Source organism: Anabas testudineus, chromosome 21, assembly GCF_900324465.2.
Source record: "Anabas testudineus chromosome 21, fAnaTes1.2, whole genome shotgun sequence".
In the NCBI taxonomy this organism is placed as follows: domain Eukaryota; kingdom Metazoa; phylum Chordata; class Actinopteri; order Anabantiformes; family Anabantidae; genus Anabas; species Anabas testudineus.
In genome coordinates, this window is record NC_046629.1 from 1,159,456 (window position 1) to 1,172,539 (window position 13,084).

The 13,084-nt window shown below is 44.0% G+C and overlaps 1 protein-coding gene across 1 annotated transcript; it reads right to left on the minus strand.

Annotated features, from left to right (window-relative positions):
- Positions 1-406: 406 nt before the first annotated feature.
- Positions 407-7,362, minus strand: LOC113173251 (integrin alpha-V-like). The gene is made up of 2 exons (XM_026376652.1): positions 6,892-7,362; positions 407-527 (listed from the first exon to the last, which is right to left on the minus strand). The coding sequence occupies exons 1-2, from the start codon at positions 7,056-7,058 to the stop codon at positions 407-409; spliced, it is 288 nt and encodes a 95-aa protein (XP_026232437.1). The 5' UTR covers positions 7,059-7,362.
- Positions 7,363-13,084: the final 5,722 nt, after the last annotated feature.

Genomic DNA, 13,084 nt, shown 5'->3' on the forward strand with positions numbered 1-13,084 from the left:
CTGGCTCCTCGTCCTCAACAGCTCCAACTGGGAAATCGTCCGTCCGTCAAAACACCAGCATCAACGTGAGACGAACAACTCTCACAGCTGGCAGCAGGTTATTCACCATTTTTAAAACAGCTGGTGTCGTTTCTCTGCGTGGCCACAAAGAGGAAACTGATTTCTGAGTTTCATCAGATAACAAAACATTAGAACACAAAACAACATGCGAATCATTCGTTCATTCGTTTTTCAATTTAAAACAAAAGATCAAAAAACACAGTTTTTAAAATTTCGGTTCCAAAACCAAAATGAAAAAACGGATTTGGTTTGTTTTCTGATGAACAAGCTCGTATTAACCATCGTATGTGTGAAAGTCGTCTAACGTCTAATGTCAGGGGTCAATGATCAACGTCTACCTGTGTTGTCAAACTGCAGCTGCTGGCAGGACGAAGAGCTCGTCCGGGGCAGCTGTACACCGCCCCTCTCTCCACCACACTGCTGGGGACGAGGAGTTGGCCCGAGGAGCTCCAATCAGAACATCTGACCTGAGGACAGAGCAGAGGAAAGACGGTGAGGAGAGGAGACGAGGGGAGGAGGAGGAGATGAAGAGAGGGGGAGGATAGGAAGAGAGGAGGAGAGGAGAGGAGAGGAGGGGAAGAGGGACAAGGGAACGAGGAGAAGAGGAGATGAGGAGAGGAGAAGAGGGGATGAGGAGAGGAGATGAAGAGAGGAGGAGAGGAGAGGAGAAGAGGGGACGGGGAACGAGGAGAGAGGAGAGGAGAAGAGGGGATGAGGAGAGGAGACAAGGAGGGAGAGGAGACGACGGAGAGAGGAGAGAGAGAAGAGGGAGAGGAGGAGATGAGGGGGAGGAGGAGTGTGTTACAGTCTGGTTCCATTTCCGTGTTTAACTTTCTAACTGTGTGTTACGATCTGGTTCCATTTCCGTGTTTAACTTTCTAACTGTGTGTTACGGTCTGGTTCCATTTCCGTGTTTAACTTTCTAACTGTGTGTTACGGTCTGGTTCCATTTACGTGTTTAACCTTCTACCTGTGTGTTACGGTCTGGTTCCATTTCCGTGTTTAACCTTCTACCTGTGTGTTACGATCTGGTTCCATTTCCGTGTTTAACTTTCTAACTGTGTGTTACGGTCTGGTTCCATTTCAGTGTTTAACCTTCTACCTGTGTGTTACGATCTGGTTCCATTTCCGTGTTTAACTTTCTAACTGTGTGTTACGGTCCGGTTCCATTTCCGTGTTTAACTTTCTAACTGTGTGTTACGGTCCGGTTCCATTTCCGTGTTTAACTTTCTAACTGTGTGTTACGATCTGGTTCCATTTCCGTGTTTAACTTTCTAACTGTGTGTTACGGTCCGGTTCCATTTCCGTGTTTAACCTTCTAACTGTGTGTTACGGTCCGGTTCCATTTCCGTGTTTAACTTTCTAACTGTGTGTTACGGTCCGGTTCCATTTCAGTGTTTAACCTTCTAACTGTGTGTTACGGTCCGGTTCCATTTCCGTGTTTAACTTTCTAACTGTGTGTTACGATCTGGTTCCATTTCCGTGTTTAACTTTCTAACTGTGTGTTACGATCTGGTTCCATTTCCGTGTTTAACTTTCTAACTGTGTGTTACGGTCTGGTTCCATTTCCGTGTTTAACTTTCTAACTGTGTGTTACGGTCCGGTTCCATTTCAGTGTTTAACCTTCTAACTGTGTGTTACGGTCCGGTTCCATTTCAGTGTTTAACCTTCTACCTGTGTGTTACGGTCTGGTTCCATTTCAGTGTTTAACTTTCTAACTGTGTGTTACGGTCTGGTTCCATTTCCGTGTTTAACTTTCTAACTGTGTGTTACGATCTGGTTCCATTTCCGTGTTTAACTTTCTAACTGTGTGTTACGGTCTGGTTCCATTTCCGTGTTTAACTTTCTAACTGTGTGTTACGGTCTGGTTCCATTTACGTGTTTAACCTTCTACCTGTGTGTTACGGTCTGGTTCCATTTCCGTGTTTAACCTTCTACCTGTGTGTTACGATCTGGTTCCATTTCCGTGTTTAACTTTCTAACTGTGTGTTACGGTCTGGTTCCATTTCCGTGTTTAACCTTCTACCTGTGTGTTACGATCTGGTTCCATTTCCGTGTTTAACTTTCTACCTGTGTGTTACGATCTGGTTCCATTTCCGTGTTTAACTTTCTAACTGTGTGTTACGGTCCGGTTCCATTTCAGTGTTTAACCTTCTAACTGTGTGTTACGGTCCGGTTCCATTTCCGTGTTTAACTTTCTAACTGTGTGTTACGATCTGGTTCCATTTCCGTGTTTAACTTTCTAACTGTGTGTTACGATCTGGTTCCATTTCCGTGTTTAACTTTCTAACTGTGTGTTACGGTCTGGTTCCATTTCCGTGTTTAACTTTCTAACTGTGTGTTACGGTCCGGTTCCATTTCAGTGTTTAACCTTCTAACTGTGTGTTACGGTCCGGTTCCATTTCAGTGTTTAACCTTCTACCTGTGTGTTACGGTCTGGTTCCATTTCAGTGTTTAACTTTCTAACTGTGTGTTACGGTCTGGTTCCATTTCCGTGTTTAACTTTCTAACTGTGTGTTACGATCTGGTTCCATTTCCGTGTTTAACTTTCTAACTGTGTGTTACGGTCTGGTTCCATTTCCGTGTTTAACTTTCTAACTGTGTGTTACGGTCTGGTTCCATTTACGTGTTTAACCTTCTACCTGTGTGTTACGGTCTGGTTCCATTTCCGTGTTTAACCTTCTACCTGTGTGTTACGATCTGGTTCCATTTCCGTGTTTAACTTTCTAACTGTGTGTTACGGTCTGGTTCCATTTCCGTGTTTAACCTTCTACCTGTGTGTTACGATCTGGTTCCATTTCCGTGTTTAACTTTCTACCTGTGTGTTACGATCTGGTTCCATTTCCGTGTTTAACTTTCTAACTGTGTGTTACGGTCCGGTTCCATTTCCGTGTTTAACCTTCTACCTGTGTGTTACGATCTGGTTCCATTTCCGTGTTTAACTTTCTAACTGTGTGTTACGGTCTGGTTCCATTTCCGTGTTTAACCTTCTACCTGTGTGTTACGGTCTGGTTCCATTTCCGTGTTTAACTTTCTACCTGTGTGTTACGATCTGGTTCCATTTCCGTGTTTAACTTTCTAACTGTGTGTTACGGTCCGGTTCCATTTCCGTGTTTAACCTTCTAACTGTGTGTTACGGTCCGGTTCCATTTCCGTGTTTAACTTTCTAACTGTGTGTTACGGTCCGGTTCCATTTCCGTGTTTAACCTTCTAACTGTGTGTTACGGTCTGGTTCCATTTCCGTGTTTAACTTTCTAACTGTGTGTTACGGTCTGGTTCCATTTCCGTGTTTAACCTTCTACCTGTGTGTTACGGTCTGGTTCCATTTCCGTGTTTAACTTTCTAACTGTGTGTTACGGTCCGGTTCCATTTCCGTGTTTAACTTTCTACCTGTGTGTTACGGTCCGGTTCCATTTCCGTGTTTAACTTTCTAACTGTGTGTTACGGTCTGGTTCCATTTCCGTGTTTAACTTTCTAACTGTGTGTTACGGTCTGGTTCCATTTCAGTGTTTAACTTTCTAACTGTGTGTTACGGTCCGGTTCCATTTCAGTGTTTAACTTTCTACCTGTGTGTTACGGTCCGGTTCCATTTCAGTGTTTAACTTTCTAACTGTGTGTTACGGTCCGGTTCCATTTCAGTGTTTAACTTTCTAACTGTGTGTTACGGTCTGGTTCCATTTCAGTGTTTAACTTTCTAACTGTGTGTTACGGTCCGGTTCCATTTCCGTGTTTAACTTTCTAACTGTGTGTTACGGTCCGGTTCCATTTCCGTGTTTAACCTTCTAACTGTGTGTTACGGTCTGGTTCCATTTCCGTGTTTAACTTTCTAACTGTGTGTTACGGTCTGGTTCCATTTCAGTGTTTAACTTTCTAACTGTGTGTTACGGTCTGGTTCCATTTCAGTGTTTAACTTTCTAACTGTGTGTTACGGTCCGGTTCCATTTCCGTGTTTAACTTTCTAACTGTGTGTTACGGTCCGGTTCCATTTCCGTGTTTAACCTTCTAACTGTGTGTCACGGTCTGGTTCCATTTCCGTGTTTAACTTTCTAACTGTGTGTTACGGTCTGGTTCCATTTCAGTGTTTAACTTTCTAACTGTGTGTTACGGTCCGGTTCCATTTCCGTGTTTAACTTTCTAACTGTGTGTTACGGTCCGGTTCCATTTCCGTGTTTAACCTTCTAACTGTGTGTTACGGTCTGGTTCCATTTCAGTGTTTAACTTTCTAACTGTGTGTTACGGTCTGGTTCCATTTCAGTGTTTAACTTTCTAACTGTGTGTTACGGTCCGGTTCCATTTCCGTGTTTAACCTTCTAACTGTGTGTTACGGTCTGGTTCCATTTCCGTGTTTAACTTTCTAACTGTGTGTTACGGTCCGGTTCCATTTCCGTGTTTAACCTTCTAACTGTGTGTTACGGTCTGGTTCCATTTCCGTGTTTAACTTTCTAACTGTGTGTTACGGTCTGGTTCCATTTCCGTGTTTAACTTTCTAACTGTGTGTTACGGTCTGTTCCATTTCAGTGTTTAACTTTCTACTGTGTGTTACGGTCTGGTTCCATTTCAGTGTTTAACTTTCTAACTGTGTGTTACGGTCTGGTTCCATTTCCGTGTTTAACTTTCTAACTGTGTGTTACGGTCCGGTTCCATTTCAGTGTTTAACCTTCTAACTGTGTGTTACGGTCCGGTTCCATTTCCGTGTTTAACTTTCTAACTGTGTGTTACGGTCCGGTTCCATTTCCGTGTTTAACTTTCTAACTGTGTGTTACGGTCCGGTTTCCATTTCCGTGTTTAACCTTCTAACTGTGTGTACGGTCTGGTTCCATTTCCGTGTTTAACTTTCTAACTGTGTGTTACGGTCTGGTTCCATTTCCGTGTTTAACTTTCTAACTGTGTGTTACGGTCTGGTTCCATTTCAGTGTTTAACTTTCTAACTGTGTGTTACGGTCTGGTTCCATTTCAGTGTTTAAACTTTCTAACTGTGTGTTACGGTCCGGTTCCATTTCCGTGTTTAACTTTCTAACTGTGGTTACGGTCCGGTTCCATTTCCGTGTTTAACCTTCTAACTGTGTGTTACGGTCTGGTTCCATTTCCGTGTTTACTTTCCTAACTGTGTGTTTACGGTCTGGTTCCATTTCAGTGTTTAACTTTCTAACTGTGTGTTACGGTCCGGTTCCATTTCCGTGTTTAACTTTCTAACTGTGTGTTACGGTCCGGTTCCATTTCCGTGTTTAACCTTCTAACTGTGTGTTACGGTCTGGTTCCATTTCAGTGTTTAACTTTCTAACTGTGTGTTACGGTCTGGTTCCATTTCAGTGTTTAACTTTCTAACTGTGTGTTACGGTCCGGTTCCATTTCCGTGTTTAACTTTCTAACTGTGTGTTACGGTCCGGTTCCATTTCCGTGTTTAACCTTCTAACTGTGTGTTACGGTCCGGTTCCGTTTCCGTGTTTAACTTTCTAACTGTGTGTTACGGTCTGGTTCCATTTCAGTGTTTAACTTTCTAACTGTGTGTTACGGTCCGGTTCCATTTCCGTGTTTAACCTTCTAACTGTGTGTTACGGTCTGGTTCCATTTCCGTGTTTAACTTTCTAACTGTGTGTTACGGTCTGGTTCCATTTCCGTGTTTAACTTTCTAACTGTGTGTTACGGTCTGGTTCCATTTCCGTGTTTAACTTTCTAACTGTGTGTTACGGTCTGGTTCCATTTCCGTGTTTAACTTTCTAACTGTGTGTTACGGTCCGGTTCCATTTCCGTGTTTAACTTTCTACATGTGTGTTACGGTCCGGTTCCATAAAACTGAGTAACTAGTACCGTATGAAGTAATCGAGTAAAACTACAAACCATCTAAATGTACTCTGAATAAAACTGAGTAACTAGTACCGTATGAAGTAATCGAGTAAAACTACAAAACATCTAAATGTACTCTGAATAAAACTGAGTAACTAGTAACGTATGAAGTAATCGAGTAAAACTACAAAACATCTAAATGTACTCTGAATAAAACTGAGTAACTAGTACCGTATGAAGTAATCGAGTAAAACTACAAACCATCTAAATGTACTCTGAATAAAACTGAGTAACTAGTAACGTATGAAGTAATCGAGTAAAACTACAAAACATCTAAATGTACTCTGAATAAAACTGAGTAACTAGTAACGTATGAAGTAATCGAGTAAAACTACAAAACATCTAAATGTACTCTGAATAAAACTGAGTAACTAGTAACGTATGAAGTAATCGAGTAAAACTACAAACCATCTAAATGTACTCTGAATAAAACTGAGTAACTAGTACCGTATGAAGTAATCGAGTAAAACTACAAAACATCTAAATGTACTCTGAATAAAACTGAGTAACTAGTAACGTATGAAGTAATCGAGTAAAACTACAAACCATGTAAATGTACTCTGAATAAAACTGAGTAACTAGTACCGTATGAAGTAATCGAGTAAAACTACAAACCATGTAAATGTACTCTGAATAAAACTGAGTAACTAGTACCGTATGAAGTAATCGAGTAAAACTACAAACCATGTAAATGTACTCTGAATAAAACTGAGTAACTAGTACCGTATGAAGTAATCGAGTAAAACTACAAACCATGTAAATGTACTCTGAATAAAACTGAGTAACTAGTACCGTATGAAGTAATCGAGTAAAACTACAAACCATGTAAATGTACTCTGAATAAAACTGAGTAACTAGTACCGTATGAAGTAATCGAATAAAACTACAAACCATGTAAATGTACTCTGAATTAAACAGTAACTGTAACGGTGCTGCCTTCAGGGACAGACACATCAACACATCCATCCTCCCCGCCGGGGGTCTCACCTCTGGTTGTCCAGGGTCTTGAAGAAGTCCACCGAGAAGCCGAAGTAGCTTCCGTCCGGTCCGGAGAACACGGAGGGTTTGTCCACGTCCAGGTTGAAGGACTCGCAGCGGGGGAGGAGAGCAGAGAGCAGGGCGAGCAGGCGGAGAGCGGTCGGTGTCGCTGCCATGGCTGCTGGGGGGGCGCTGGAAACACGGTTCGCTGGAGTCCTGGGTTCAAGCTCTGTTCCTGTCGGGGGCTCCTCCACGACCGTCAGGGAACTCTCACACAAACCGCATTTCTGCCTCGAACCGACGCCGTCAGAAGCCGAGCTCTGCCCAGTCCGGTTCGGTGGTGGTCGGCGGTTCGTTGGCCTGTTTTATCCGATAGAAGCAGCAGGAACACGGGAACAGGACCCGGACAGAGGCCGCACGTCGTCTGCTCCGCGGAGGGGAAATCACCGCAGCTCGTCCCGACCCGCCGCAGTCAAGGTACCGCAACCAGACCCGCGTCCGGTTCGTCCTTTCACAATAAAAGCCCTGCTGGTCTAGTTACTCCGGTCACTTTTAACCAAGTCTTGTTGTCACATGATTTTTCCAACAGAAACAAAACTGCTGTGTTTTCCTGTCACATTGGATTCAACAGCTCGGTTCAGCCCAATCTGTGGCATTAAATACTGCTGTATTTTATTTAAACAGCCCGGTATCATACACAGGCCTCATGGGGCTTTACAGTGTGTACTTCAGGTTCCTCCGTCCTCAGCCTCTCGGATCGGAAAAAGAATAAAAACAGAAAATGAAAGTATAAAACTCCAAGCATAGAACTGAAACCGGTTTTTCTTGATGTATTGGTTCATTCTGTCTTTGATGCATTTTTAATATGTGATGGGGACAAAATTCACAGTCCAATCTGGTGGAAGTTACATTTCCAGATTTACTGTGTTAATAACTTCATTTTAACAACTTTATTGATTTCTTGGGGAGACTCCCAGCCCACAGATGACCGCACTATTACCGGGTTTCAGAGTCTTGACCAAGAACAACATGTGGCCAGGAGGAACCTGCCTGCTCAGAAACGAGGGGAATCTGGGGATCATTATCTTCAGAAAACCATTAGAAAACAGTGTGAACAAGAGGAGTAGCTGCAGCAGGTTCACTCAGAAACTGTCCTCATCACATCAACCAAACCATTGTGTTTTCTTTAAAGTAAACCATGCTTTTATTCTGAAGGCTCTTCCGGTCGTCCTGGGGGTGTCGTGCTGGTAACTTGACGCCTCGGGACACAACAGGAAGTTGGTTCCCTGCGTGAGACTGAGGAAAGAGTTGAGCCAGGACTGGAGGTCTGAGGAGGGTCATTGTACATTAGTCATGTCTCTTTCCTGGACTGTTGGACGGGGTCAGTGTGGCTCATCAGCTGATGATGACAAGCTGTGTGTTTCCATGGAAATAGTGTCTGGGCAGTACTTTAAATAGGAAGTAGAACTCTATTTAGGAAATAGGAAGTATTTGGGTGAACTACATATATAGAAAGCTGGCAGCATGTTATCGCTGTAAAACCGAGCTGTACTAACTTGTACTGAGGAGATTCTGACTGAGCGTGTCTGTACTTGCAGGAAATGTCCACGGATCCTTGAGTAAGAGATAAGTGTGCTCACACACGCTGCTGCTCACTGGGCGGCGTCTCCAACCTTTGCAACCAAAGCTTTGCCCATATTTAGTCAACTACAGCTGAGCTCTAAATTACTCCCCCCACTGCAAATGAGGTGTTTTGGCAAAACTCTGAAGCTTTCAGCTGTTTGCAATGAACCAATCAAACTAGAACAATTGAAACAGCTCAAACAGCTACAGAGTTCTGCATCCTCACTACTAGTATCCTTTTGCTGTTATGACCTGCTGCACGTGACGCATATCCAGACACCACATTGTTCCAGTGTCTATTCCTCACAGAGGGTGGTCTCGGGTCAAACGCTTCAAACCATCTTCTTCAGATTATGATGGGGTTCGGCCAGTCTAGACTCTACCAGGTCTTTCGTGCTTGTTTAGGCCCTGAGTTTAAGATTCGTCACACAGAGAGTGAGGTTTTCTCCTGATCCTTGATTTTTTCCCTCCTGTTCTCTACAGACTGCAGGTCTCTGATCAAAGGGGAAGCAAAGCAGACCCAGAACATCACTGAGCCCCCACCATGTCTCACTGGAGGTTTGGTGTTCCGTTAAACATATTCTTCTTCCTCCAAGAAAAGTTCCACAGAACATAGTTCCATTATTTAGATGATGTTGAGCATTTTGTAGCCGACCTGTGCTTCTTGAGCTTCTGGGTCAGTGTTTGTGTACGATCTGAAGTTTAGAGTTTAGTTTGCATCTCGCTGTGAACTCCTCAGTCTCTGCTGCAGGTCTTTTTCTCCTTTTCTCTTTGTTTGTGAATGCTGGGATATTTTTCAGCCAGTTCAGGTTTTTGACTATCTCATGGACACTTGGTCCAACTACTCAAACCCTCAGTGTTTGTCTAATGAGAGATTGTTTTCAGGGGGTTTGGTCATTTTCGGTCCAACTGTAGAAAAATGTTTTACCTTAAGGGCATTTAAAGGAACATTACAACAAACTGTTTCAAGTCTGAGACAAAGAAGCTAAATCAAGAAAGACAAGTTCACAGTAAAACCTGAAGCTCAGTACAAAGAACTGGGTTACATGGAAATCCAAGTCAGGTCCAAAGAACAACATCAAGTAAAGATGTGAAACAAACACAGACACACAACAGTGGCTCAGAACAACATGTGATGAAACATCCAGCTCTGACAGAGTCACACCCAAAAGCTGTTTTTAAACCCGGCAGCAGCCACAACTGTGTACAGAAACAGCTCCGCTGGAAACGCAGCGAGCGAGCTCGAGGCTTTTCAGCTTATTTGGCCATGAGCTGCTCTGAATCACTGCTACAATGAAGTGTGCGCTCAAGAATGTGTGGTAAGATCCCAGGGGAACCACAGGAGGGGGAGGCGGTGTGTGAGAGGAACACATCAACATAAACACTGAAGTCTGGATTACACGTCGAGATTAACAAGCACGTGGGCGTGTTACAGGGAGAGAGGGGTGGTCGTGTTCTAGTGGAACACAGAGAGATGGTTGTGTACTAGTGGAACACAGAGAGAGATGGTCGTGTCCTAGTGGAACACAGAGAGATGGTCGTGTCCTAGTGGAACACAGAGAGATGGTCGTGTACTAGTGGAACACAGAGAGAGATGGTCGTGTACTAGTGGAACACAGAGAGAGATGGTCGTGTTCTAGTGGAACACAGAGAGATGGTCGTGTCCTAGTGGAACACAGAGAGATGGTCGTGTACTAGTGGAACACAGAGAGATGGTCGTGTTCTAGTGGAACACAGAAAGACAGGGTCGTGTACTAGTGGAACACAGAGAGATGGTCGTGTTCTAGTGGAACACAGAAAGACAGGGTCGTGTACTAGTGGAACACAGAGAGATGGTCTTGTACTAGTGGAACACAGAGAGATGGTCGTGTTCTAGTGGAACACAGAGAGATGGTCGTGTCCTAGTGGAACACAGAGAGATGGTCGTGTCCTAGTGGAACACAGAGAGATGGTCGTGTCCTAGTGGAACACAGAGAGATGGTCGTGTCCTAGTGGAACACAGAGAGATGGTCGTGTACTAGTGGAACACAGAGAGATGGTCGTGTACTAGTGGAACACAGAGAGAGATGGTCGTGTCCTAGTGGAACACAGAGAGATGGTCGTGTCCTAGTGGAACACAGAGATAGTGTGTGATGCTAAGCTGTCCATTTAGCCCGTCCTTTTTCCATTTGGCCCGTCCTTTCTTGGACTGGACCTTTAGAACCAGTTACTACAGCACACACACACACACACTCACACACTAGTGACGCATGAGTTACACTGTAATTTCAACAGTTCTGCGTCCACCTAGTGGTACAAGAGAGAACTGTACCCAACACATGTCTATAGGATCATTTGTGTCTCATCACAGAAACAAAGACACTGTGACAATGATTCCAACAGCTGCAGCTTTAGTTTTGTATGAAACATGTAAGAGATAAATTTGATTTAAAACTGAAACCTATAATTTACTTGTCTTCTTTTGTACAGAACATGTCACAGTTACTGTGCGTTAATTCCAACCACAGCTGCTCAGTGTCCACAGGTGTAAATATGTGCACCTGTGTGAGTGGGTGATCTGAATGATCTCCATGAATAATAATAATAATGAAGTGATCCAAATGTGCAGGGGAAACGTTCACACATGAAACAAATCACTTCAGTGCTCACCTTCTTTAACAAGCTGCAGAAACATAAAGAAGCCACTAGATGGAAGCAAAAGACAGGAGATTAAACAGTTTGACCTCAGTGAATCCTCAGCAGAGATCTGTGGAGCGCCCTCAGACAATTTCCTCAGGTGTTTGGTTAAAATACATTTTGGGTTTTACTGAGCCTGACTGTCTGTACTGATGTCCACTAGATGTTTAAAGCGCATTTGATGTTACTGTTCGGTCACTACATATGAATTTTACAGTTGTGAAGAAAACAAAAAAAGGACGTTTTTAAGTTTTATATGTTTAATATAATACAGAATAAAAAACTGTTTATCAGGCAGACTGACTCACCTGCCAATCATATTTTGTCCCTTAAATTAAGAAAAAAACTACTGTTGTTACTTATTTCTCATAAAAGTGTGTTTTTATATACAGGATAACAGATGTTCCTGTACACTATGCCGGCCACTTGGTTATGGCGTTCCATGTGTGTCCTGCCTGCTAGCATCTTGCATCCCGCTGTTATGTGATGGATTGTTTCAGGGGCATCTTTGCACAGCCTGCACCTGGGGTCCTGCCTGGTATGGTAGATCCCAGCCTCTATCGATCTTGTATTCAGAACCTGCTCCTGTGCTGCTAGGATTAGTGCCTCTGTGCTGGCTTTCAGTCCAGCTTTGTCCAGCCACTGGTAAGATTTGTCGACATCAGCCACTTCTTCTTTCTGCCGGTGGTACATACCGTGCAGGGGTTTGTCCTTCCATGAGGGTTCCTCCTCTTCCTTCCCTTGCTCCTCTGGTTTCTGTTGCGTGAGGTGTTCACTAAGCACGTCGTCAGTTGGGGCCTTCTTCCTGATGTGTTCATGAAGCTTAGTTGTTTCATCCTTGATAGTGGCTTTGACGCTCACTAATCCTCGGCCTCCTTCCTTCCGCTTAGCGTACAGTCTCAGGGTTCTGGATTTGGGGTGAAACCCTCCATGCATTGTCAGGAGCTTCCTTGTCTTGATCTCAGTGATTTCCATCTCCTCCTCTGATGACCGGGAGGGCGTAGGTGTTGATCGTCCGGACTTTGGTCTTCCCATTCAGCTGACTTCTCAGGACTTGCCTTACCCTTTGGAGGTACTTAGTGGTTGCTGTTTTGCTTGTGGCATCTTCGTGGTTACCATTTGCCTGTGGGATTCCAAGGTATTTGTAGCTATCCTCAACATCCGCTATCTCTCCTTCTGGTAGTTCTATCCCCTCAGTTTGGACAACCATCCGACCACACTTATCCAGTCCGAATGACATCCCGATGTCTTGGCTGTATATCCTGGTGGTATGTATCAGCAAGTCGATGTCTCGTTCACTCTTGGCATACAGCTTGATGTCATCCATGTAGAGGAGGTGGCTGATCGTGGGGGCATTTTGTAGTTGGTATCCGTAGCCAGTTTTGGTGATGATCTGGGTGAGGGGGTTCAGGCCTATGCAGAACAGCAGTGGGGACAGAGCATCTCCTTGGTACAGTTCCAAGCATTCCATGATCCATGTGTTAGGCATTGAGTCATAAGCTTTCTTGTAGCCATCCAGGCAGTGCACAGGTTGGTATGTCTGGTCTTACAGTCCCTGGTGACTGCTTTGTCTACCAGTAACTGGTGCTTTGCTCCCCTGGCGTTACTACCAATTCCTTTCTGGGCACTGCTCATGTGTTGATCCATGTGCCTGATAATCTTAGCTGCTATAATAAAATAAGCAGACTGGAAGGGTAGGGTTCAATGACCTGACAGGACAATATCCAGTGTGGGCCCTTAGACAAATCCCTTAATGCTACCTGTCTACCTCGTATAATGAGAGTTAGAAACACAAGAGTCAAACCAGCTTGGACAACCCGGGTCAACAAGGTCCATGTCAGTTGTCTGGGAACCAGACACCCTTCTAGTCTGCGTATTTTATCATAGAAGCTAAGATTATTAC

Coding starts and splice junctions, on each gene's coding strand:
- LOC113173251 (XM_026376652.1), bottom strand. CDS start 7,058: ATGGCAGCGACACCGACCGCTCTCCGCCTGCTCGCCCTGCTCTCTGCT. Junction 528..6,891: donor AAGACCCTGGACAACCAGAG/GTGAGACCCCCG, acceptor CTCTGTCCTCAG/GTCAGATGTTCTGATTGGAG.